We start from the raw sequence: 25,912 nt of genomic DNA, 5'->3' as shown, positions 1-25,912 counted from the left end.
TTGAAGCGATTGTAGTTCTTGTCTTGTATTATATATGGTGTGCTCTGTGCAGTAATAACAGAACAATACATGTCAGTTAGATAATATGGAGGTATTTTTACCAAAGGCATCTGCTGATCTTGTAACCACAGGACTCACGTTTTCACAGTGAATCAGTCATCAGGCCGTTAGCATGAAATTGTAGTTGTTGTTTAGTCAGCTTGGACTATTTGAGTGTCTTATTTTTGCCAAAATTTACACAAAGGGTTCATACATATATATTCAGCTCCAGTCCTGTAAACATTTGGACCCATGTCTAACTTTGATTTCATGAATAGACTGCCAAAACCATGGAGTAATATTTTTGGATATAAAAGGATTAATGGAACCACAAATTAAGCCGTATTTTAAAATGCTCTAACATTATTCTGGCAGGAGTCACCAGGTGGTGCTGTTATACACTTATCTACTTTTGTCTTCAGCATGTGAACTGGGCAAAGTACTTGCTGAAATGCTACAAGGCTAGTTTTGTGTGTGTGTTTCTTTTGGGAAAGAGGTGGTAATCCCTGAAGGAATTCACTCACTTCTGTAACCTCTGTAATTAGCACTTTAATCTCTTAAAGTTGTAGGCAAATTTCTATAACGTGAAATCCTGGGAGAAGAGCTTGGGTATATGATGCTGGATCTCTTCTGGTCTATCTGAAAATATCTGTAGATATTTCAAAAAAAGAAATTATACTTAGGAATTACCAGATTTTGCACCAATGATTTCCTCTCCTGTGGGAAGCCAGTGTCTCAGATTGCAGCACCCACCAATGGTCAGCAAAAGAATGATGACATTTACAAACTTAATACAAACTAGAAGAACATTTTCATCTATTGATAGGGGATTTAGGCACATAACTCCAACATGAACAAAGGAAGGAACATCTTCCAGGAAACAATTAAGTGCATCTGTGCTTTTGCTGATGGTCTCTGGTTCATTGATTTGTGTATTTGAGAGCCTTGTAGTTTTCAGGATGGTGCTTACATTCAGAATTATGCAGAGTACTGTAGCTGATCCTTAGTAGTAACAGCAACTACTTTTTTTGTAACCTTTCTGGTCCTGGTGTCTGGAAAGTTACTGTGTAGTAATAATAGTTCAGTTAGAATAAAGATTTTTATTCCTTATTTGGGCTGGACTTAATCCAGGTTATGGTTTTAACGCCTCTAAATGTGACTAACAGAGGAATTAAGTTGTCGTGTTCTAATGATGTTACTCTCTTCTTGCAGACCTGCTTGTTCACATAAATTAAATAATGTGTACTGACTATCAGGAACTCCACAGGAAAAATTTGAAAATCCTTTTTTAAATGTGTTTAATTTTTTTCGTAAGATAGAGCATGTAGTAGTGTTATCAGAAATGTAGAGTGAAATCCTGGCTTTGTTTGAAATCAATGGCAAAACTAAATTGACTTGAGTGGGGACAGCTCTTCATCTTCTGCAGTAGCTGCAATGCCCTGAGATCTGCTGGTTGATATATGGGGCCATAATGAGGTTTGCTGCAGGTCCCTGTCTTGGTGAATGTTGCATTTCAATGATATAAACCTGGTAAAAAGACTCCCTTTGACTTCACTGGGCTTTCCGTCAGATTTAACACCCAGGCGATAGAGCTAGATACAACTTAGAGAGTTCATTTGGTTTGATCTGTATCACTACTGTATGCATTTTAAAACATTTCTTCCTGAGTTTCGTTATGTTTCTACTACATTCACAGAGCTATATAGATTTCCTCTGCTCTGCTAACTAATTTACTCCAAGAAAAATCTTTTGCTGTGAAAAATGCATTACAAAAATCTTATTTTCTCTGAGCAATGTGTGTGAATAAATTAAAGGAACTTAATTATTTTCTGAATAAAACAAAACAAAAGAATCAAGTCTTGGTAGTTAAGCAAAGAATTATATTGTTTAGACTATCTATAAAGGGCCAGACTGGCAGGGAAATCTATGAGACTCCAATGACAATCCCAAATGCTGGTTCATGGTCCTGCCTGGAAGATTTTTTTGTTATGGTTTTTTTTTGGTTGTTGTTCATATGCTTTTTGTTTCAAGCTCCTCTCTTTATAACTGCATGTTCAAGATGCTACTTTGCATAGTTTTAATAGAAGAATCTACAAGCTGAAGGCATGAAAGAAGTATCTTCTCCCTCCTCATCTTCCTCCCCTTGCTAGGAGAGACAAGTTAATGGGGCTAGGCTTTGTCTGTTCTCATTTTGTCTGCAAGGGTGGAAGTGACACAAAGAGCCTGTGTCCCAGTGGAGAACTAGGAATAACATGTCTTTGCTTGTTTGTTTCTGGGAGTTGTGGCTTCAGCACAGGAGAACAGAAATGTAGACACTCACTCAAGTACCAATACCAGTGATGCTGCTGTAGAAGCCTGCCTGGAGACAAGTGTGCTTACCTGAAGCCAGGAACTTTAAGCCAGTCCCACTATATCTTCTTTGCTCTTGTTATTTGAACTACTGATACGAAGCTAAGTATAACTGGACTGATGCAGTGCAGCATAGGTAAAGTGCTCAGCAATCAGTGTTGATCTCTCCAGTAAAGATGAGAATTAGAGTTAGAGCTCTGGAATTCCAGAGAATGGGCTTTGTGGCCCATTTCTGTGTTGGATGGTGATGGTTGAAGGAGTCTCCAGTGAATTGTTTGGTACTGGGAATTCTCTGAGTATATCTATCAGACTGCAAACTCCATTTCCCTGCTGTCCTTTGTATCATTAGCGAGCTAAATCTTGCAGGAGGTGACAGAAAAAATTCTTGTGACTGGAACTGAAATAATTGCAGAAGGGTCATTAACCTTTGATGACTATCCACTCAAGTGATGCAAACCATCTCCTGAACAAAGAGATGGATACCATGCAGAGCCAGCCCATTTTTCAAGTCTGAGCTCCAGTGAGGAAGGGAGTAATATCTAAGCTATGGGTCTTGTGGTAGGGAACTTTCTTCATCTTGCAAGACTCAGAGCATCACCAAAGGGGTGTGGAGATCATAAGAAAAGCCTTCTTAACAGCTGCTTTTGAAGAAATTGGGAATTTCCCAGGCTCTGAAAGGACATGCAATGATGTAGAAACAAGGGAGAAAAGATCTTAATTTCAGGGGAAAGGACAGGCTTTACCAGGCAGTGGAAAACAAATGCAAACAATTTTCCTTATGTAAGTATGATGTCTGATACTGTTCCTGGCCAGCTGTACATATCAAACATGTTTCACGGGTGTTGACTAAAAAGGTTGGTGCACAGTGAACTTGAGCACTCAGCCTGTATTGCTACAACTGAATCTCTAGTTGGTGTCTAGGGACCATGTTTATTTTATGACGTCAGGCACAAGACTATCTGTTTACCTCCCCTGCTTGTTTGGGAAATACGTATGTCTAGGAAGGAGGAGAAATGAGATTTGGTAATTCCTCTGTCCTGTTGAATAATTACTCATATATGAAATTGGCTCAAACTTGTCATGCACAACTTCAGAGTGGTGCTTGTCTCACCAAAAAACGTGAATATAACATGAGCAAATGTTGCTAAGCATCTCTCAGTGAGGCCATCTGGGCTGAGAAGAGAGACTGGCCTGTAACCCTCCAATACTGAAACTGTATTTGATAAGCTTTTGGTGAGGCAAACTAGGAATGCCAAAAATGCTAATCTTCATTTGCATGCATCCAGAAACTACTATCTACTGCTATCTACCTAGACACAGTTGGCACAGACTTCCTGGTGAAGAGTACCAAGTAAGACGACTTTAAATTATATAGAGGGTTGTTTTTCTGTTCATGATTTATCTGAAGTGTCAGGTTCTGTGTCTTTTCAAAGAAAAATAGTTTATAAAAGACAAATTGGATGATTTTGGATAGAAGGCAGAAAACTTGATGTTTTCTCCCTGCCTTTAAAACATTTGTTTACAGCTTAGGAAAAAAAAAAGAGAGAAATGTCTTTGAAGAGACAAAAGCAAAGGAAATGTCAGATGTGATTTTTAAAGTGAACTTTACTACCAAGTCCATTATTTTCTGTGAACAAATGCACCAAAACTTTCAGAATAGTTTAAGAGCTTTTGTAGATGATGCATGTGCACTTTTGTTAGGTTGGTTAGCAGTTTTTTGTACACTTACATCTGCACTTTGTCGTGACTAATAATGCACTTAACAGGTGTGAACAGTGGTTTTCTGAAACAATTTGGGTTCTCTGCTTTTTCTGAAATCTGCTAGGTGAAAAGTGGACCATGTAACAGAAGTACCCAGTAATTGCAGTAGGAACTCAGGACTAGATGAGAAATTAAGCACACAGAAACCTCTGTGAATATTGCCCTGAATTTCTAGTGGCAGGTGACAAAATGTTTGGTTGTGGGGCTCTACCCAGGTGCAGAAAGGGGAATGGAGAAGAGGAAGAGGGAATGTGTTGGGTTTTGTACTTGATTCATGTGGAGAGAAATGCTGAAAACTGTACTTGTGAGACATCTGGCTTTCCTTTGGGCAGTTCGGTCTTCATGGTACTAAGCCTGGAAGACAGCGTGATCAGGCCCTCCCACGCAATCTGGAAATGACGGGGAAGTCACGGTGGGGTTAAATGACATATAACCCATTTAATAGAAGCAAACGTGTACGTTTCTACAGAACCATACACAGGGAAGAACTATTATGCTGTAAAAAACAGGTTTCATGATAAAAATGTAAAATGGCTTATGTTAAATTAATTATGGAATGATTACAGCATTAATTTCTATAATGACTCTCTTTTCATTTCCATTCCCTTAGGGATACGTGCCATGAACTCTTAGGACATGTGCCTCTACTTGCTGATCCCAAGTTTGCACAGTTTTCACAAGAGATAGGACTTGCTTCGCTGGGAGCATCTGATGAAGATGTTCAGAAATTAGCCACTGTGAGTCAAAATCTTTTTGTGGCATGCTCTCTCATCTGTCCTCCTCTTTGGTTGATGAAGTGACGTGCATTGTCTTATTAGAGCTGACTGCATTTTCAGGTTACAGATGACTATGATGTGACAATCACAGGGCTTTAGATATTTTTCCATTGTTTTTAATAAGAGTAAAGCTGAACGTGCTAGTCTTCAGGTAGTCAGTTTTACTTTTTATGTGCAATAGCCACAACTTTTCAGGGCTAGCTGATATGGATTTTGTCTACTTTAAGGTCCTGAAAACAAGCAAGCAAGGTAATTTTGAAAAAAAATCAACTCACATTTTGGTGTGTGCTCTCAGCTCTACACTGTTAGCTCATCCAGAGGTGGCCACTTTGGGTCTTAGCACTGCTATTTCTGTACTCTCTGTTCTGTTTTGCAGCTTTTCACTGTATTGTAGTGTGTGATGGATTTTGGACAACATTGCATTGCTGCTGCTCCTGTTGGAGAGTATGTGGTTAATAAGTCAAGGCTATGCAGCAGTAGATCTAGACCAAGGTCAAGTGCCTCAGCCAGTGGGTGTGAGATTCTGTGTTGCATCAAATGAGGCACATGCCAGTAGATAGTGTGAACTGGAAGAGGTTGTGTGTTAAAGATGTTAGATGCTACTGACCACCCGACTGGAGCCTTCTTGGCCCTTGTGCGAGGGAGCCTCAGGTTGCACTGAAGGGCCCTGTGAAGTTGCCAGGATTCTCAGCTCCTGCCCACCTGTCAGCCCTGCTGTATTGCCGTTTCCAAATAACTCGTATGCAGCCCTTTCCATCATGACATAGGTTAGTGACCCTGGTGTATACTGCTTGCTCTGTTCAATTGTTTTAACTTATTGTATGCTTCCTTTTGTGGCTCCTGTTACAACTAATGCTGCAAATAATTTAATGAACTATATTGTATTAAAAACAACACCATATTTAAATATTCTATCTCATGAAAAATTCTGTGAGATCCAACAGAAGAATTGGTTACTTTAAAACTTACCCAGCATGCCACTGTTTTTCTACACAAGAAGCACAGTGAGGATTTAAAGGGTTGGAAATAACTTGGACACAGGGTTGAAGGTGGATTCAAACCAGGTTCAGTTAAACTGTAATGGTTTTGATGCACTGGTGTAGCAGTGGGTTAGAGTCCCATCTGCTGAAAAAGGAGTTTGTACCCATTTGTTTGATTTTAATCCTGTAGCCCTCCAGAAGAGGCCACTAAATTTATTTAATCAAACCGGTTTCACTCCTTAGTGAGACAGGCTTGATGTCTTGCTTGTGGCCAGTTCTTCTCACGTGCTTCAGGGTGTTCCTTGGTTTTCTGATGGATGCCTACTGAGAAGAACCTGTTGTTTGTGTGGAGGAATCATAAAAGTTGTGTTCTATTTGCACATTTGCTAGGAAGGGACTTAGTAGGAAGCAGACCTACCTTGTCATGACTGCAGCCTCAAGAGAAACTAACTGGCTGTCCCTGTAGGTACTTTGAGGAAAACAGTATGTCCAAACCTTTCACCCCAAAATAACCTTGGATGACATGGGCCTATTGCAGAGGACAATGTTGGGACTGATCTGTTTGGGGAGAGATATTAATATAAAGTGACCTCTGAATATTATATAAATGCTTTTACTCCTCCCCCTCACAAAAGCTCCCAGTTATGACTGACTGTGTCATCCGAACAATGAGCTGCTCCTGAATCACAAAGCCAAAAATAAAAGAAGACAGCTGAATCACTTTCCCTTATCACACTGAGAATTTGATATCTGAGTCAAAGTTGATTTCTCCTCCCATGCTGGAAATAGCTCTTTCAGGTGGAAGAGACATTTAGAGAGAGACTTAAGGTAACCCAGGTGGTGGTGGTTTTGGTTAGAAGCACAGTGAGGAGCTGTACTCCCCTGGGGCAGGTGCTTGACAAATGCAGAGATGTTACTTGCCCTAAAATTTGCAATGTAAACAGTCAACTTGAGAGCAAGTAGAAAGAACATCTCTCAGCAGTGAGGGTGAGGAGGCCAAGAAATCCATTCAGCTGGGCACCAAATGTCACCTGAGGTGCTATTAACTGACTTGTGCAACATTCGGTCCCATTTCCATCGTAGATAAAAACCAGAGACGCAGCGAGCTGAGAAATGCCAGCCAAGAGTCTTAACACAGAAAAGCAGTGCAGGTTCCAGTGAGGCAACTTCAAAGTAAATAGAGAAACAAATGAATGGAGAGAGAACATGCATATTAATGAGCTTGAAGCAATATGCCCAAAGCAAGCTTGCCATTAACATGGCCTGTTTCAAAAGATAGTGACATTAACAGCTGAGCCATTACAGGGAGGACAATGGCTTTAGGAAGAGAGAAAAACACCTCTTAGGAATTCAGATGAGAAAGGGAAGAATTATTACAGGTGATTTCATCATCTTTCGCTCCATTCTGCTTTCAAAAGCCACCACGTGTCAGCCTTGATAGATCTGCTCTTTGTGCCCCATGAGTCCTGAGCTGCAAAGGAAACGTGATGATGTTTTTTATCCCTGCACAGCTGACATGGTGGATGCAGAGCAAGCTGGAGCCTGGTCGCTGGGCAGACTAGAAGTGTTTGCTAAATTGCAATTAGTCACATCTGTGCAGCCCCACTGAGGGCAGGGATTAAACAGGAGAGCATTGCAGAGGCCCCGGTGCTGGCCAGCTGGAGGTGGAAGAACGGCTGCAGGGTAAGAGGGTTGAAAAGGAAGGTGTGAGCTCCCCTCATCCTCCTGTTGGAGTCTGGTAGTCAGATTGGGGCAGGGAGAAAGGAATCGCTTCTGGTCCTTTTTGAACTTAAGCATTCTTACCATGAGAAGTGGGATATTGAAAGAGCCAAGCAACTGTCTTTGCAGTGGTTTTTTGAGAGTTGCAGTTTCCTTTACAATGTTTTAAGAGAGTAGGAAAGAGAGAAGACACAAAAAACAAATGACTGAGGGATACATTACTGAAAACAAAATATTGGCACAATCCACTTTTTTGCTTGCAGTGTGGTATAATGTGGTTAATAGTTGAGGAAATAGAATGTTGGCCATGCGTGTCTGGGTGCTAATTATTGTCATCATCATCATCACTAATATCTTGTGCTACTCTGTGTGACTTTCTAAAAATGCTTTGAGTTGATTTTTCAAGCGTGCCTGGTCTTTCTACTTCCACATAGTACGAAAATGAACAAAGACTGTCTTTTCTGCTTACCTATCAAACCATAAGCTATATGGAGGACTTGACATGAGGTGTTTCAACTAATTTATGTAATATATAATTTACAACACATAACATAAGGTTTTGTCAGGAAAATTGTACAAAAAATATACCTTGGATTACATTCCAGTATTACCTTGTAATTTGTGGACTTGGGAGCCAGAAAGCAGCTGTCTCTGTAAAGCTGCAAGTTGATAAGCAGGATCCTGTCTCTTCTGCTAATGGCAGAAATGACTCCCAGCTCCTGCTGAGTTGTTTCAGCGCAGCTCAAGTTGCCCCTTTGTGATGCAGTATGCGTAGGACGTGTTTGTGTACATAAAATTCAGGGGGGGCACATTAAGTGGTGGTGGCTCAGAAAAGAGGAGTTTAGCAGAATGTCTATGGTTTGTATGCAGTTTATCATCAAATCTTTCCACTCAAGAATTTGGCCATTAGGGACTAATTAGTGACACTAAGTTTTTTTTCCAGTGGTTTCTTTACTGGAAGTTATGTTTAAACCTTCAGTTCTCTAGAACCGTAAAAACCTTTTAATCTTTCTTGGTATTTGTTCTGGTATTTAAACAGTGTGGGACAGTAGAAATCAAGAAATTTCTCTTGTTTTTGCTAGCCTTTATGCAGAAAACCACAACAGTGAGCTGCTTCTGAATTTGAAGGAATTGTATGTGATGAGGTCTTGTAAATGCATTTCAGGCTTGTTATGAATCTAAATGTTTTACTGTGCCTGGATGATGACTGAGGCCAATGGTTTATTTCTAAAGCTGACTTTAATTTATCTGTATACATATCACAAACAAAATATTTTAGATATATACGCTGGGATAAAAATAACATTCAGAACCTCTGGAAGAAGTCACTGGTAATTCATGTGAGCCCACTTGCCTGTCTTCTCTCAGGATTTATGTTATCTGGTCTTGTTGGCTTCATTCTAGTTCTTCTCCCATGCTGAACAACTGGCACATAATTCAGGACAATTACACATTATGTTTGCTGAGGAGATAACCAGAATGGAAGAAGCAGGACCATTGCAGATAAAGACCGAGTTGCATTTGGTAACTTCCGGTAGATGCAGCATTTGTGGTCTCACTAGACAGAGCAGACTGTTGCAGTCTCTCATCTTCACAAACAACAAATTAGATTTCCCAGAGGGGCTATTGATAGTGCTAGGCCATAAGTACAGCTTGTGAGCTAGGTTACAGTCTTCCTCCATGAATGAACAAATGGAGTTGAGAAGAAAACTATGAAAATATTTGAGATTTCTAACATTCCCACTGTGCATCTGAAAAATCAGGACTGCTTGACTGGTTCTCATTTATAGTTGCAAAACGATAGACAGTGAACTAAGCACTGTGCTAAGTCTGTGATCAGCTCCCCTGCCGAAGCTATTCTGCCATATAAAAATAATTATGTATTGGCGAACCGAAACCTGGTATTATAGCCCAAGAGCTATGGCATTCACTGAGCATATTGAAGTTTCACATTCAAATCTCTGCTCAGTCTTTTTCCTGTATCCCAATCGCATGCCATGATTGTGTGACGAATGCCAAGAGTGAGCACGGTGAGTACTCTAAGTCCGGTGGTGACATAATGGAGTTTCTTGCAAAGGAGTCCCTTCCAGCTACACCTGTAGTTAATGAATAAAGGAGCTGCAGCATGAAGAGCTGGGTGTGAATATGATTTAAAAACTGCTTGAGTAAATTTTGATAGACTTATGGGAGACATACGAAATGACTCTGATTTGGGATGTGTGTCACTTAGGGAAGATGAACCAATTCCCAGGGTAAAAGCTAGGACTATAAAGCTGAAATCAGGTATGATGGATCACAATAGCCAGACATTGTCCTGCCACACAGCATGAGACTGGAAATACTGTGATCTGTATTGTTCATCAGTAGATTGCCTGGGCTATGTTTCTGTTCCTGACTTTGACCAGGCAAAAACACCCATATGGGGATGTATTTGGAAATTGCCCAAGTGCAAAACCTGAAACTGATACAAGAAGCAGAAGAGAAAGCTGATGAAACCTTGTGGCTTTCTTAATCATTACAAAGTCACACAGGTCTCTCTGAATCAGGAGAGAAGGATAACTTACTGATGGATTTTCCTTTGATTGGTAACGTGTTGCTGGGCACGCTGTCTGCTGCTCTAAAAGCATGCCCTAATTTGTGGGTTTGCTCTGTGTAATGTTCTAAAGGAATTAATAACAGGTAATGGTCTCTATTTTTTAAGGGTTTCCTTCAGCAATACTTTTTAATAAAGTAGCTGAAGCACTGATGTCAAGTCCTTCCTACAGTATATGTAATCAAATAGGCAAGCAGAAAAGATAGTACATATATCACAGAACAAGTCTAAAGGGGAAAAAACCTTGTGGATTCCAGGGATCAATATTTAATATTTTAGAATACTGCAGTGTTCCCGTGCAGCACGTTTTCATGGTCATTCATGGCACAAGAACAAAATCTGAGCAGTGATACCTAACTAGCGTTGTAGCTCAAAACCAAATGGCTCTATACTACATACATCTTTATCAACCAGCATCGCTATTCAAGGATACGAGTCCCTGCAGTTTCTGATCAGCAGAAGGTATAAAGGGGTGATTCTGCTGCTGCAAATTCTGTGAGGGGATGGGAGAAGTAATGTAGGTGGTGGAGAAATCGTGTGTCAGCCACTGCAGTGAAGGTGGGGAGCTGGACTACTGATGTTGGAATTGTGGTGGTTTTTGGTTGTATAAAATACTGGTTTGCAAAACATTTTTAAATACAAACCTCCTGCTTTATAGTTTCTGGGCTAGGTAGGTCAACACAGGATGTGTTACATCTGGAAATGAAATGTTTTGTGCTTTGTACTGTGTTACTCAAAGTTAGGAACATGAAGGAGGGTTCACCTGTTGCTGTGAGGGTGCCCGGTTGGTCAGGTCAGTGACCTACTTCTTGAGAGGATCTTGGGTTGCCCTAACGGACAAAATTTTGCACTCACAAGTAAATAGAAATAGTGTTGTTCTGTAGCATGCTTGTATGTTTGTATGCTTGGGCCCAACCCTGTAATGAGGAAGCTAGATGCAAGAGAGAACTAATTTGACTTAATTGGGAGCGGGGAAGGAATTAGAAATTTTGCTGTAGAAATTATATAGCTCCTTTTAGACAGGATGTTTATGAAGATCAAGCCCTAAGCAGTTAGAAATGCTAAAGAAAAAGCCTCTAATAAAATAACAAATTACAGCCAGACACTGGATTTGTTTTTATTTCTTGTAGCATTATGTTTCCAGAAGTGGTTAGATCATAATCTGTGAGGTTACTGAACTGCAAATGCAAATTTACATGCACACAAGTAATACATTTTGACATACAGGTTAACAAGAGAATGGTGCAAATTTCACACAGCACTGGCTCGCTAATTATGTTTGTTTATTTTCAGAAGCAACTTCATTTTCATTAAGAAATTGCAGATTCTGCAATAGTAATCTTTGCTGGTAGTTCAGTAGCTCACACTCTGAATGTGTGCTCTACTACAACAGTAATGAAAGTGAGCCTCAAAAAAAGAGCTCAGGAGGATTTTGTGGAATTTAGGAGCGCATGCAAGTGACAAGCATCTACCGTTTCAGTGTTGGATCCAGTTGAAAGAGGTTGAAGGATAGGTGGAAGGAGTCTATGAATTTTGATAGGGTTTTTTTCATATTTGTTTTCTCTTTTGACCTAGAGTAGGAAATGTATTAGCAAAAAGGCATGAAGTGTCTTTTACAGAACATATGTAACTGGGACAAAAAAAAGGACCCAGCATAAGCTTCCAGTGAGCGCAAGCATTTTGGTTAACAACTACAAAGCAAGCATGTAAGTTACAGGAATAAAGGTTTAAATAAAATGGGAGAAAAAAGCAGCAGAGGAAAAGTTTGGAATATATTGCTATTGCTGTTCCTGACTGCCCCTGTGCTTTCACTAATACATTGAAGAAAAGAGATAATCCTAGGCTCTGTGTAGATATCATTCATACTGACACTGCTACACTTATTTTTCTTGGTCATAGCATGTACATATGGAACTCACTTGTAGAATGCATTCATGTACGCTCCAGAACTGCAGGGGTCTCATGCTGCTAAAGCTTTATTTATGTACCATAGTACGTCCCATACTACGTTAAGAAGTCTTCTCAGAGGAATATACAGGTGTCGAAGCAAACTAACAAAGTAAATTTTATAATGCTCCTTGCTTTTTCTGTTGTGTTTGTTGACATACTTAAATCTGTAAGATTCCGTAACATGGAGTGGTAATTATTTGAGTCATTTGTACAAGATGTGGAGATCCTCTGGCAGCAGGGCACAGGTATATGAGGAAGTGAAGGAGTTTAGCACATGGCAACTCATTTCAGCCATGTCTAGGTCTCACTTAGGACCAAGGGAATGTCTGTGCTGTGGGTGCACAGGTGGAGAAGTTGGCTTTATCCATGCTTTCCAGGGAGCCAGAGCAGCTGAGGAGTGCTGTGCAAAAAAAGTTGTGGTGACTGCAGGTGGAGTTTTCTTGGGAGCAGCTCCCTGAATGCAGCTGCCCAGTTATCTGTCTGGGACGTGCAGTGCTGTTGCGGTGGGCCAGCTCCAGGTTCCCCTCGCTCGGGGATCTGTGCGCCCCACTGCACCGCACAGTGCGACCATGGCTGCAACCCTGCGCACCTGGCCCTCCTTTTGGGGGTTCGTGGGCCCATCAGGAGAAGGAAGCCAGGTGATTTGGCTTTCAGGCAGAAACCAAACCAATTATATGTAATGAAGACAGTCCTCAAGCCATGCACTTATCTTTTTATTGTCTGGAATATTTCAGTAAATAATTTTGCTTCTAGAAGGGACATTCATACATGTAGCTACTGTGCATAACCCACATACCATCGTATGGAGAGAGTCTTAAAATTCATGTCTGTACAGAGCTGAGAAGATCCTAGCTTAGTATTCACAACTATGCACTAATCTGAATTGTTATAAATACTGGCTCAAGGACTGAGCGTGCTGCATGTGTTCAGTCTAATTCTCTCACCCAGTATGTTCCTCAGTATTTTCTTTGTATGCACAGATAAAAGTGTGGAAGTAAGACAAAATATGGCTGGTATCCATAAAGAGCTAACTATGCCTAGGGCTTAATTACTTAATGCTGCAGCTTTGAAAGTGGTTCTTGTGCCTGTCGTCATCTTTCTATCAAATGGCATCAAAGTGCTGGATGGAATATGGTCCCATAAATTTTTAATTGAGATATTTTTGGGTGATCTACCATAATGATTTTGTAAGTATAGCTTAATTATATATTTATAGGTCCAACTCTGACATTACAGAAGGCCTGGGGGGAGGTTTGCCATTGCTTCCAATGAGTTTAGGTCTGTGGGCTAAATACTACCTTCATTTCCATGTATACAGTCTCCTAAAAGTCAATAGGCAACACATGCAAATGAAGTAGGATTTGTTGCTGTAAAGTTAATGTTAATCATTTACTTGCCAAAACCTGTTATTTAGGAATATGGGTTCCTGCAGGGAAAGCATTGACTCTGGAGGTTACATGATTTTGCTGTTGTCTCTTTCTCTTTCCAGACCAAGCTCACATGGCACAGCATGCAACAAACTGTTAGCTACTTCTTAGATCTGGCAAGGCTTCTGATGTTATTGTATAAAGGGGTTTTTTATTTGTTGATGATTTTGGAAAATTAAAGCAAATACTCAAAACCTGAGAGCATTGTTGAAGAAAAACTTACAGAGAAGGGCCTTGTGTCTGTTAATTTTGGTTCTGGTTTGATTGCAGCTGTGGCTGAAGTTGTTGTAGTGCAGGGTCAACAGAACACCAACATGATGGTGCAGTTTCAGGCACACTTCGAACAACTCCCCCACTCCCTCAATCTGTTTGTTAGGTTCAGGCTTGATTTGGGATTTTGCTTTTGCATCAGACAAAGCATTAGTTTTGACAAGGTAACCTTGTTTCACTTAGCATCTGTAAGCTTTCTATTTTCTGTACATTATAGAGAACTTTTAATAGATCATCATGGTGGCATTGATAAAGATGGTGTCTACTAACAGTGTTAGATAAAACAGTTTGAACTCATAGCTTTTTCAAGACATGCTGGAAAGAGTGGGTACTCCCTGATTATTTGTTTCCCCCCCCATAAAACATATTGTTCTCTTTCTAAAGGCTTTTCTTCCCTCCCTTGAATCAGTAGGCTGTAATCGTTACAATTATATAGTTTGACTATATAAAAGTAGCTAAAATCATAGTTCAACAAGACATTTTACATTTCTAGAATGTAAACACCTTTATAGGATTAATTTTTCAACTTTGAATAAACATACTAGCTTATGAACAGATCCATATTATACATCTGCAATGAATTTAGGACCTATATGATCACAGAAGTCTTGCACATCAGTGGGAGCCTCATAACTAGTGACCATTTCAGAGTGATCTTCACGTTTGGTAAGTCACTTCTAGGCCACAGTCATTGTAAATTCCTTGGACTTCAGTACAGTGAAGAGCTGTGATCCCTCTGCTCACAGGTACATGTTCAGTACAACTTTTTTCCACCTTGCTGAATACATGTTCGTGTGATTTGCCTTGTGTTTGCAGAGTTCTGGCAGGTAACTCAATGGTGACTCAGTTGACTGCTCTGTGGTTATGATAGATTCATTTTACATGCCCTCACTGCTGAAAAATCAGGGAGCTACAAGTTGATGCTCAAGTATACTTGAAAAAGATTTTGTTTGGGGCTGTGAAAAACATCTTCAATTTGGATATATTTTTAGTAGCAAAATTAATATATATTTAAAATTCCCTGAGCTACTTTTCTTCTTTGATGTGTCTGTCAGCTTGACATGAATAGAACTTACACTTTTGTGCTGATGCCTACTATCTTCTTTTGAGTTTTTTTGCAAGGCAGGTTAAGCAAATGTATTAAAAGCCACAAAAGCTTTTGGGAGTCCCTTTGCATTTATATGATTAAAAGAACATTGAGTTTAAATGCAGTGTTGCTGTTGGAAACTGTGATATTTGAAAACAAGTCTTAGCTATTAAATCAGTTTTCAGTAAATAGATGCAAGAAGCTAATTTTCTTTTTTAAATGTTTAGAAAATTAGTGTGGATGCTCTTATTTTTGGAATGAAGTCCTACGCTTTTTGCTCCTCAAAAATAAATTTGAAATAGATATGACTGCAAAGAAATTGTGCATTTTTTCCTTGAAATAAGAATTTTAAAAGTTTGCTGGCCAGTTGTCCCTGCCTCTTCACTATGTTTCTGTCCCTGCAGTTTCAGGGCTTGCAAAAGTTCTGAGATGCTTCCAGCCCTAGGACACTGTTCCCATTTCTGAAGATATGACTTCCCCTCATTAGCAGATACATTAGGACTTTTGCCGCTGATCATGTACACAAGAATCTCATACCCCTCCTAGGTTAAAATGTCATGGGAGACTCAGTGGCTCTTCTGCATCACTCCTTGCAGTGCAATTGCCATATGCAGTAACTGGCCTGGCAATCAGGGGGGTCACAGCCTGTTCCAGGGAATGGCATCATGAGAAGCACCACATATGCCTGGTGCCTTTCCCAGGGGTATGTCTGTTAGGGAGGACACTGGGGGTCTCTCTCTGGGCTGGCCAAGGATAGTTATTAAAGAGGCCTTGTAGGCTGCAGTAATGAATTCTGACTGTAGACTGGCATAGGGCAGTGATTGAGTAAACTCTCTGCTTATAAAATGAGGATTTCCTGTACTGTGATTTGTTGCTGCACCTTTGCTTCTTGTTAATCTGTGGATTTGCCTTACCAGTCTTTCAGCAGCTTCTCCCAGGATAAATGGGAGAGACTGGTGCCAGTTCTCCCCATATGCAGCTTCCTTAGAGCATTGCAGCATGTTCAGAAAGACTCTGCCTCCCCAGCCTGAAGAGGTTTTCTTGGTATTTCAGGGGGTATTGCAACTTTATGCGTTCTCTTCTGAGTCTTCTTCTTAGCATGCTTGTTGGTGAGTGGAAGTTGGTCTTTTTAGAGAAGGAGAAACTATGTTGGACCACTGGTGAGGTGTGTGGGTTACTGTGGGAAACAGGTCCTGAGTGCTGGGCTAGGCTTTTAGAGATGCTGGCTCTGGATGCTGGAGGAAGAAAAGTGTCTGAGGTTGTTCTTGTCTGGGTATTCTTCTAAGCAATGCAGTTCACAATTGGGGCAACAGTCCTAGGGTTGATGACTCCCCGTAAAATGGGAATGCTGTCAAGTGAAGGACAGCTAAATGATCTCTCATATGTGTATTTGTTCCAAATTCTGCTCTCGCCTGGGTCATGCCAACCTGTCAGTGTTCAAGTCCTTGGCCCTTTGCTAGAGGAGTCATACTCTCCAAGCTGTAGCACAAGCCACAATGTTGAGAGAGCACTTCTGGGGTGCCAGACCTTGCCCATGTAGTGTATAAAATCAGGACTGTTCTTGCTTTGATAGGTTTTGTTAATGCAAAGTCCTCATTTGAAAAAGTAGCAGGACAAAGATCTGCAAGACAGGAATGGCAGGGCCCTAAAGACAGTCCCTGCTTGCAGCCTGTGAATTGTGAAGGATCATGGTGGATCAAGTGTGTCACATGAGGCAGCACAGACTGAAGAGTGTGGTTGGACAGCAGTGACATGTGTTTACTCAGCTTTTTTTCTTTTTCTCTTTAGTTTCACTTTCAGAGGACCCCATCTCTTGGAGTCCCAGCTAACATGTTGAAAGATGTGGCTGTGCCTCTTACGTTAACGGTGTGGAATCTCTAGGTGGCTGAAATTTGAAGCAACAGCTTGAAAAAGAAATGAGCAACTATTCACTTCACCTACCGTAGGGAACGCTGAACATGAATTCATGTTACATGTTGTAAAATAAAGTGGAAAGGGAATGGCTCATTAGTGCACATCATTTGTTCTTAATAACTCCATATGAAATTAATAAACCTTAAACCCCAGGTTTTAGAAGTTGTTCAACATAAGAGTCAAATGATAGGGAAGGGGAAATAGGAAAGGTAAAGCATTAGGGCTTCAATGACCTACGTTTAACAAATGATCTAAGCAGCAGTTCGTAGTTTCAATGATGTCACTTCTTAGCTGCATATTAAGCTTCAGCACTATTAGTTAATTATGTTGAAAAAACTAGGAGTTCTTTCCCTGACAGTGTTGAGCAAGTTGAGGCAAGTGTGCTTTTGTGGGATTGATTTTTCACATCATCTCTCTGACCACGAGCTTTGGTGGAGGGGAATTGCTGCCTTGCCAGGAAACACCGGCCTTTTACACAGAAACACTTTCTGCTTAAGTGTTGAGCTTCCTGATTCTGCAGCCCCAAAGGTCTCCAAGGTTTTCAACTGAGAGAAAATGAGAGGGGTGGACAGACATCATCTTCGTGCAGAGCAAGCCTAAATTCAGATTATTTACGAGTAATTCAAACATGGAGTGGGATACACTGTGGGAACTAACTTCTTCTGGAGTGGCAGCAGCAGCAAGATCCCAGAAGTGCTTCATCCTCCATTCTCTCTGCCTGCTCTTCAGAGTAGCAAGAGGGCCTCCTTCATGTGAGAATGAACAATAGAAAGACGCTTTCTCTCAAGAGACACACAGGTGTTAGTAGGGATGTCCTCCAGATCTTATACCAGAAGCTGTCTTGCACCTGGCAAGGTAGGCAACTGCCATACACATTGTCTTGCCTTAGTTGGGCTCCCTAGTGTTGGAGGTATAAAGTTACCTCCTTACTGATACCACTATAGCATTGTGTTGCTTGAGGTACATTTTCTGCTTCCTTACAAACTCATTATGGTAATTTTATTTTGGTTACCATTATAAGCTTTTCTCCAGAAACTCCTGAAAAGAGAAACATTAATTTCGAAGTATTCACAAGGGGTTAAGCCCCCCTGTGCTCACTATAGTGTGTGCTTTCTCTGAATATGTCAAGCCTCTGCATTAGAGGAATTTCCATGTAGTGATACTGTGTGCTACAGCTGTCAGAAATGCAAAGGCTGGTGTGCATCTATCCCCGATTGCTCCAATGGGCAGCACCACATATATTCAAACTTTTGTTTATAAAGAGATTGATCCAAGTATTCACCCTTAGTGAAAGGTCTGAATGCAAAGCAGTCATATGAGGGAAAAAGGAGAATATTGTTAAATATATACACTTTGAAATCCCCGAAGGAAACCTCATTTCAGTGAGCCTAGATACATTTCAAAGTGGCAGACTAAACAAAATACTTCAAGAAGGTAACTCTGAAAAATTAAACTTTGTTTTCTTATTTAGAAATGCTGTTGGCTGTGAATAGGGTCACTGCCTTGGTTGGAGGTAGGTGAATCATCTATAATGAGAGACTTAGCCATTGAATTTTACTTCTTTTCTGCTTTTGATCTATTCACAAGCTCATCATGAGATTTATTTGTTGTTCAAAAATCTCCCTGCGTTTCTACTCAATAATGTTCCCGCATGAATAGCTGTCAAATAGCCTGTATTGCTTGATGTCTGGACTCCAACACTGGGCCGTACTGGCTAGTTGCCTGGGTTACCTGTGTTACATCTATCTGTTTCTTGTAGTGGAGCATTCCTGATACTACTCAACAGACTGTGAATTTTGAATAATTCAGTCAAATGTGAAATGCCAGCTGTTTTTTTGGTGACTATTGATGTCCTTGAGATTGAAAAATAAGCAACTATTCACAAATTTATTTGCACCAGCTCTGAATGAAGAAAGCAAGCACAAACAGGAGTCACTGATGTCTCTGAATCAACATTTGCTTGCAATTTGAGCAACTTTTACAGGGAGAAAGGAAACACCTTTACTTCATTAATTCTTAGGATTAATTTCTAACAGTGGGATTTTTGAAAGTCTTTCAGTTGTATGTAACTGTCTTCTTAGGAGATAATTACAACTATATGAGAGATTTAATCTCTAGGTGAATAACTTCAGAGCTAAAATATCAAAGGTGTCCTTCTAAAGAAAAAGGAATTAATCTTTGCATATTGTGAACATATCATACGCATCTGAATTAAGAGTGGTCCATTCAAATATCCTTTGAATCTTAAATCCGTAGAAAGAATGTAAAGACGTTTTCTTAAGGATATTTATTTGGCACTTGTCTTGCCTAGTATTTATGCACATGAGTAGTTGTACTGTCTTTATGGCAACAATTTTATATGTATAAAAAGTGATTGTGCTGCTATGTGTCAGCTTGGTGCTGTAGCCCCATTCCATTAGCAGTTCCTGTAGCGGTGAATATTCCCGTCCTGTGCTAGGGTTGTAGTCATGCAGTTACTCAATCTCTCCTTCTTCCCCCTTGCACCAGGGAGTGCAAATGAATCAGCTCTTGACATGGTTGGTGTTCTCAGGACTCATCCTGACAACATCTTTACAAGGTACTTTTAGAGGACAGATAAAATCTCATGTTATACATCATGCTGAAAATTGCCAAGTGAACACTAATATTGGTGTCTCAGCTATACCATAAGAAAACTAAGTGAAGTTGAATGGCTTGAAAGGCCTTTTTATGGACAAGTCAGATTTTGAAGTACTGACTCTGTGACATCAGCACCCAACATCTGCACAAGCTGTTTGCACAGGTCCCAGGAGGGAGACTCCCAAATGCAAAATGATGTGTTGTGAGGAATGATTTTCAAAGCCTTAGAAACCAGTCAGATGAGGGGAATTGAGCTTATCAGACCTTTTTTCCTGCCTTTGAAAATGTCTAAACAAACACACTTGAATAACGAATGGGTTTTTTTATTAGCTGTCACAGCTGTCACTGATTTTTTTTCTTTTTGGTGGTCCAGTTTATAATGCAGGACAGTACCTGAACATGAAGAATAGACATTGTGTTTACCCTGGAGACCAGGCTTGGAGTTTGCCAGGGCTTAATCTGTTCTGTATCTTTCCTGTCAATAGTAGGACAACTGATCTGACTCTTAGAATCGCACATATAGTGGGCCAGACCAGGTACCCCAGAATCTTGTCTCTGACACTGGCAAATTGCACACATCTGGAGGACAGCGTAGGTCTGAAGCCATACGGTAGTGATATTTTCCTCGTATACTGCTTTAGTTGCCAATGACTTTTGATTCAGGTACTCTGAAGGAAGAGATCTGCTATATTAGTATTTAATAGGCCTTAATAGGATTTTCTGTCTGTGGATCTATTTACTAATTTTTGAACCCATGTAGACAGTGTTTCATGATCATGACTGCATAGTATCTTTCATATACTTTTGTTAAATAAAAGAAGTAAATTAAAATCATATTGTATGCTGTCCTGTGCTCCTGGCACAGTCTTGATCATTATATTGATGTCTCTTGGCTTAAAAATTATTTTTAATCCTTCACTGGGCACTTTGATTCTTCATCTTATATTGCTGATTTAGCTAACAGAGCGGCATTTTAGAGGAAGGCTCTTCGAGAACTATGGAATTTAGACAACAAGGACTTCCCACTTCAAGAGCCTACCTGTAAGGTGTAGCAAAGCCACAGTTCACCCCTCAAAAATGAGGTGGAACTGGGAGTAAAGGGAGATGACAGGTTATTGCTGTAGCTTTTAGAGGAGCCACATGTCTGGGGGCAGGCTGGTGTGTATGCCAGAGACAGGTCTAAGATTTGAAATCAGAACAGGAGCGCCTGCTTGCCCCCATTTGTGCTTGCATCTACCAGCCTACATGTAACAGCAGTGTAATAATCAGCTATTTGCTTTCAGATGAGGCTTTAAAAAATGTATTCATCTCAACAGCCACTTCTTTGTTCAGTCATTCCCACTCCAGTGCAGTTATCCTGTCTATAATATAGAGCACCGCAGTCAGTGTAGTTTACCATACAAAGAGAGTCATATAGTGGGGGTATTTTTGGATCTGGTCAATAAAAAATATCTCTATATAGTTAACATTTAACCTCCTTACCAGTATGCCTTGATGTCTGTAGGCTTGAGAGCACAGCTTGCCAAAGCGTGTGGAGTCTTGTAATGCATCTCTGCATGTCTTGAGTGGGAGGGTGGGGGGAATCGTGTATTGTTGGCTGATGATCTGAAGATGGCAGCATTGGGTGAGCTATCTCATTTTCTTAGCTAAGCAGAGCTTTCTTAAATACAGAAACTGTAGTTGTTGCATATGGCAAGTTTATTAAAAAAAATCAGCTTTTCATTTGAAGGGCTTTTTGTAATGCTATAGCTTAATACCACAAGTTAGTAGCAGGCAGATGTATTTTATCATCTGGTCATTTTATATGCATTTTATTTGAGTTAGTTACACTGAAAGTGCAAGTCTTATCAATACTGAAGATAGGCTCTCATCAGCAAGTGTTGGCTCATAAATATGACTCCCTTTTATAATAGGAACAATTATAATAATCTTTGAACTTAAGTAAAAAAAGCTTCCTCTCTGCGTGCTGTCTATCTATCAAGGAGGAGGTGAAATCGAGGTCTCCCTCTGTCTTGTGAACAGCCTATGCCCAGGCAGCGGGGATTGCTCTCTCCTGTACCAGCGTTAGCTCTCTGCCTTCTGCCCCTTCCTTCCCCATGAGTATACATCCTCAGGGGAGTGCAGAGCATTTTTCTTCCTTCCCTCCGCTGGCCCTATAGATTACCAAGTGGGCATTCTCCTGGGAGCAACATGACATTGGTTTGGTCCTTGTCAGCCTGAGGAAGGTCTGCAGTAAAGGTGTCCCACATACAGGGACAAAGTCACGGCTGCCCTTACAGGTCTATAACAGACCCCCCCATTTTAGCTGCTGTTGGTTTTAAGAATGAAAATAACTCTGATCACTGTGTCATATCAGGACCCCAGTCCTGCTGTGTATCTGTCAGAGTGTTCATGTTCAGAGCGTAAGAACTACCACTTGATGGGCTTTTTTTAAGAGAGTTGAGGGGGAAGGGGCAAATTCAAAGATGTTAGTGAGATTTAAGTGTAAAGCTGAGTGGTTCATTACTGACAGTGGCAGCATGTACAGAACCAGGACTGTAGCCTCCTGGTGGTTTTTCTGGCAAAATATTTAGGGAAGCTAAGTTTGTACTGTTCTTGGTAGTAGGTCTCTCAGCTTCACTCATCACTCCTACAGTGATGCCTTTTGTAATTTTGTGTACCTGGCTGTTTGTCCTTGGGACGTTCTTTTTGGAAACCAGTTGTCTTGGCCTTCCTCCAAGTGGTGACACCAGCTGATGGCACCTAATGAAAATTTTTATGCCAGCTTGGCTTATCCAAGTCAACAGCAAAGCCAGAGGTGAAACTTTGATTTTTTTGTTTGTTTGTTTGTTTGACAATGTTGTGCTTTCACATTCTCTTGTGGATATCTGTGCCTTTGACTGCTGTGATGGAATCTGACTCAAGACATTTGAAGTCACTACAACCTTTCCTTCTTCCCAGTTGACTTAGCAGGTTTGGATCAGACATAGGGCTCATGTTTTTATTCTTTTTTATTATACCCTTCTACATAGTGCCATGCTGCATGAATCACTAGCTCTGCAGAAACGTTTATGAGTGGCAGAGAAATGAATCATTTCTCAATTTCTAAACATTTGTTGAACTTAAAAATGTTGTGAATTTCTGCCCTTTTGCATTTAGTATGATATTCAACCTGGAAGAGTGGGGGTTTAAGGAGGAAATGGATTTAAAAAAATCATTTTGTTAGGATCCATTCTCAAGTTATTGAGAAAAACTTAAGATTTAGTATCACACGCTGGGTTGTTTCTTATCCTAAATTCATATTTCCTGCAAAGACATGTAAATCTGTTAGGTTCAGTGGAGTTATGTCCCTTTGCACAAAACCTGAAATTGTCAGATAATGTAATGAACACACACACATGTATATAGGGGTGTGTGTATATATATATGCACAGTATTTTTGTATAAGTTAGAAATCAACTTCCTAAAACCTTCATATGTAGAAATAGTTACTAGCTTTATCTCAACTGTTCAATTTAACATCAAAAAGCAATCTTGATGTGTCATAACAAAACCAAACTAAAATTCAGTACTGTAGGAGCAGAAGTGACTGTTGTCTTTTGCGTTTAGTGGACAGTGGGCTATGTATGCTTCTTACAGTCTTCCTAATATTTAATTTTGTTGAGTGGATACAGCAAAGTTAGATAAAGTCCTGTTACGCTGATTTAGCACGTCTTTCACAGCTTCTCATCAGTTTTACAGCTCAGATGTATTACCTGTTTGAATGTAGATGTAAAGAACAATTGTAATGGATTGGTCAAGTGAACTCATTCAACTGACTGTGATTTTCTTTCTGTAATTTAAGAAGCCAAGTGCCATATTAGTTCTTCATTTATGACAGAGTAAAATCTAGGTAAAACTAAGGCCTTTGCTCAAGAAGGCTCTTAAGCACATACATATAAGTAAGTTCATTCTAACTCAAGACAGCACTTAAATACATGACAAACTTCAAAGTGGCATCAGCTTGAGCTTAAGGCTGAGTGCTCTGAACTAGATCTCAGAGATCTTCAGAGGTTCCTAGACGTGCAGACCAACTACTTTGCAGGATTTTATTTTAAGGCATCTCATTTATTTCAGAAGGCTTCAAAAATCTCTGGAGATTAATATCAGCGCCTTTGATACCTAAATCATCTTGCTTCTCTGTGCCTAACTGGCCATTCCCATGAACTGCTTGGGTGCCCAGATAAAAAGCAGAATCTCACATTTTTGTGCAAAGCTCCCTTACTGTAGAACATGACATTTAAGGTACATAGCAGTAACAACATACTTTATCTGAATTTATATTAAAGACCTGAAATTCTGAAGAAGTGCAGCAATCAAGTGAATATGGTACCGATCGTCATCGCTGAAGTGCCTGTTTGTAACTACACTATATGTACCTGTATATCTGTATGTTTTACAGTGCTATTTTTTTACGATTGAATTTGGCCTTTGCAAGCAAGAAGGACAACTGCGTGCTTATGGGGCAGGACTTCTGTCTTCTATTGGCGAATTAAAGGTAGGTGCCTTTAAAGCAGAATCAACTTTCTTTTAATGTTTAAAAAATTATAGTTGAATGTAAATATTTTGATTTTCAAATAACAGTTAAAGTTCTCAAGATAAAAAGCTTACTTATTTTAAAATGTGGTATTGACCTAAAAGCTTTGTTTGAAATATCAGCTGGCACTTGAAATATGAAATGTATTTGTAAGGCCTGAAGTACCAAAGCAACTATAAACTACAGAACTTATTTCTGTTTGAATTTGCATTTCTTGTAAAAGGAGGCTCATAGGTTCTAACAGGTGAGGGTGCCTTGGGCTCTGAAAGCTTTGTTTAGAAGAGAAACATATATTTTTAATACACACAAAAAAGTTTTGAAATCAGACATGATTCTGTTGTAAGTAATCCAGTGTATTTCAGTGTATTTGTTATTGATATTAGAAGAACAACATTTATTAAGGTCCTGATTCAGTAGATTAATCATATTTAAAATTAAGGAATGCATATAAATTCATGCTAGACTTGAAGTACATGCCTATGTGACAATACATAGAGCCCTGTTCTTATAAAGGTGAAAGTGTTTAACCTTGCATGGTGTGAGTAGTTGTAGTGGATCATTTATTGCCTCTTTTTACACCTAGAAAACACAGGGAACAAGCAAAAGGTATTTTGTCACAAGTGTAGTATTTTGGGACATAATACATCTCTCTGTTGGCAAGATGGGAGGGAAGGGGAAGGAGGGAGAGAAGTACTATCTTCTGGGACCCAAATGAACTCTTGGTGGCTTTTCAGGTAAACGTTTGGTTTTAGAAAGCATATACGGAATAGTATTTACAAACTGTTTTGCAACATATCTCCTGTTTATTTGTGTATAAACATCTTCCCACCCTCCTGGGCTGGCTTTCAGTGAACTACCTGGCAGTTTAACGGAAGCATCTCAGTCTCTTTTGCTGTTTGTTTCACCTCTAACTGAGAATATTCATGATGAAGTTCATTAGTCAAATTGCTATTCTTTCATTAGTAGAAAAAAGGGTGAAGAAAATTACCTTCTCCAATATTTTTTCTTTGATTGCATTACAGTTGCTCTAAGTTCTGTGCGTACTTCAGCCACAGAAGCATTCTGTATCAGCCTGGCAATATTTTATACCCACAGTGCAAAGGTGGTTAAATGCAAAGAGATTAACATGTCCCACTTGTTTTCCTCTGGCCCAACAACATTCAGTGCTGAGCCCCAAATTCTGTGCAACACTGTGCAGAGAATCAGGCCTTTTATTTAAACTAACAGTTACAGTCATTAGGTGATGACCCTGAAAATACCTATCACATCATTTACAAAATCTATGGGCATAAAAGCGAGGAAATGAATAGTCAAGAACATAATAAATCTTCTACCATCAATGTCATAAACAAACACATTATTCTTGTCAAGTGTGCATATTTTGTTACCACACATTTTTGATCCAAAATCTGTGTTATTCACTCAGCAATAATCTTAGAGTATAAATGCAAAGAATAATCCTTTTGAAAAGCAATAGTAAAAATTAAATAATGTGCACATTAATGGACTATATTGATCTGCTTCAAAGGTACAGCCATATATCATAATAATTTTGCCATAAATCAATAATATTATATACTTTCCTATTACACTACATATATATTTCATAGATGTGAAGCCAGAAGGGACTATTAGATCATCTGGTTTGACCTCTTGTGTATCATAAGCTATTAAATTTCACCAGATCTTGCATATACCAAGCATAGGGACTTAAGTTAGACATTTCAGTTATTGAGAGACTAAGCACTTGTGTGCTGCAGGCACAGAACAGCACCATATCACAAATAGCCATAGTCTCCATGAAGGAACAGATAAGGTGAAAAATGTCCAGAAAGTCTTTGTGGGACTGTGCTCCAGGGTGGAAAAGAAGTTA

At 39.8% G+C, this 25,912-nt stretch overlaps 1 protein-coding gene across 1 annotated transcript in view; it reads left to right on the top strand.

Moving 5' to 3' along the window:
- Positions 1-25,912, top strand: part of TPH2 (tryptophan hydroxylase 2) — a 52,792-nt gene that overhangs the window by 17,787 nt on the left and 9,093 nt on the right. Inside the window, exons 8-9 of the mRNA XM_069773782.1 lie at positions 4,760-4,886; positions 23,905-24,000. Of these exons, the coding sequence (XP_069629883.1) occupies positions 4,760-4,886; positions 23,905-24,000 (223 nt within the window). The remainder of the gene's footprint in view (positions 1-4,759; positions 4,887-23,904; positions 24,001-25,912) is intronic.

The sequence above is a fragment of the Haliaeetus albicilla genome, chromosome 28 (assembly GCF_947461875.1).
Source record: "Haliaeetus albicilla chromosome 28, bHalAlb1.1, whole genome shotgun sequence".
Classification (NCBI taxonomy): domain Eukaryota; kingdom Metazoa; phylum Chordata; class Aves; order Accipitriformes; family Accipitridae; genus Haliaeetus; species Haliaeetus albicilla.
Note: the sequence above shows the minus strand (reverse complement) of the source record. Positions and strands in the feature narration are given on the sequence as shown.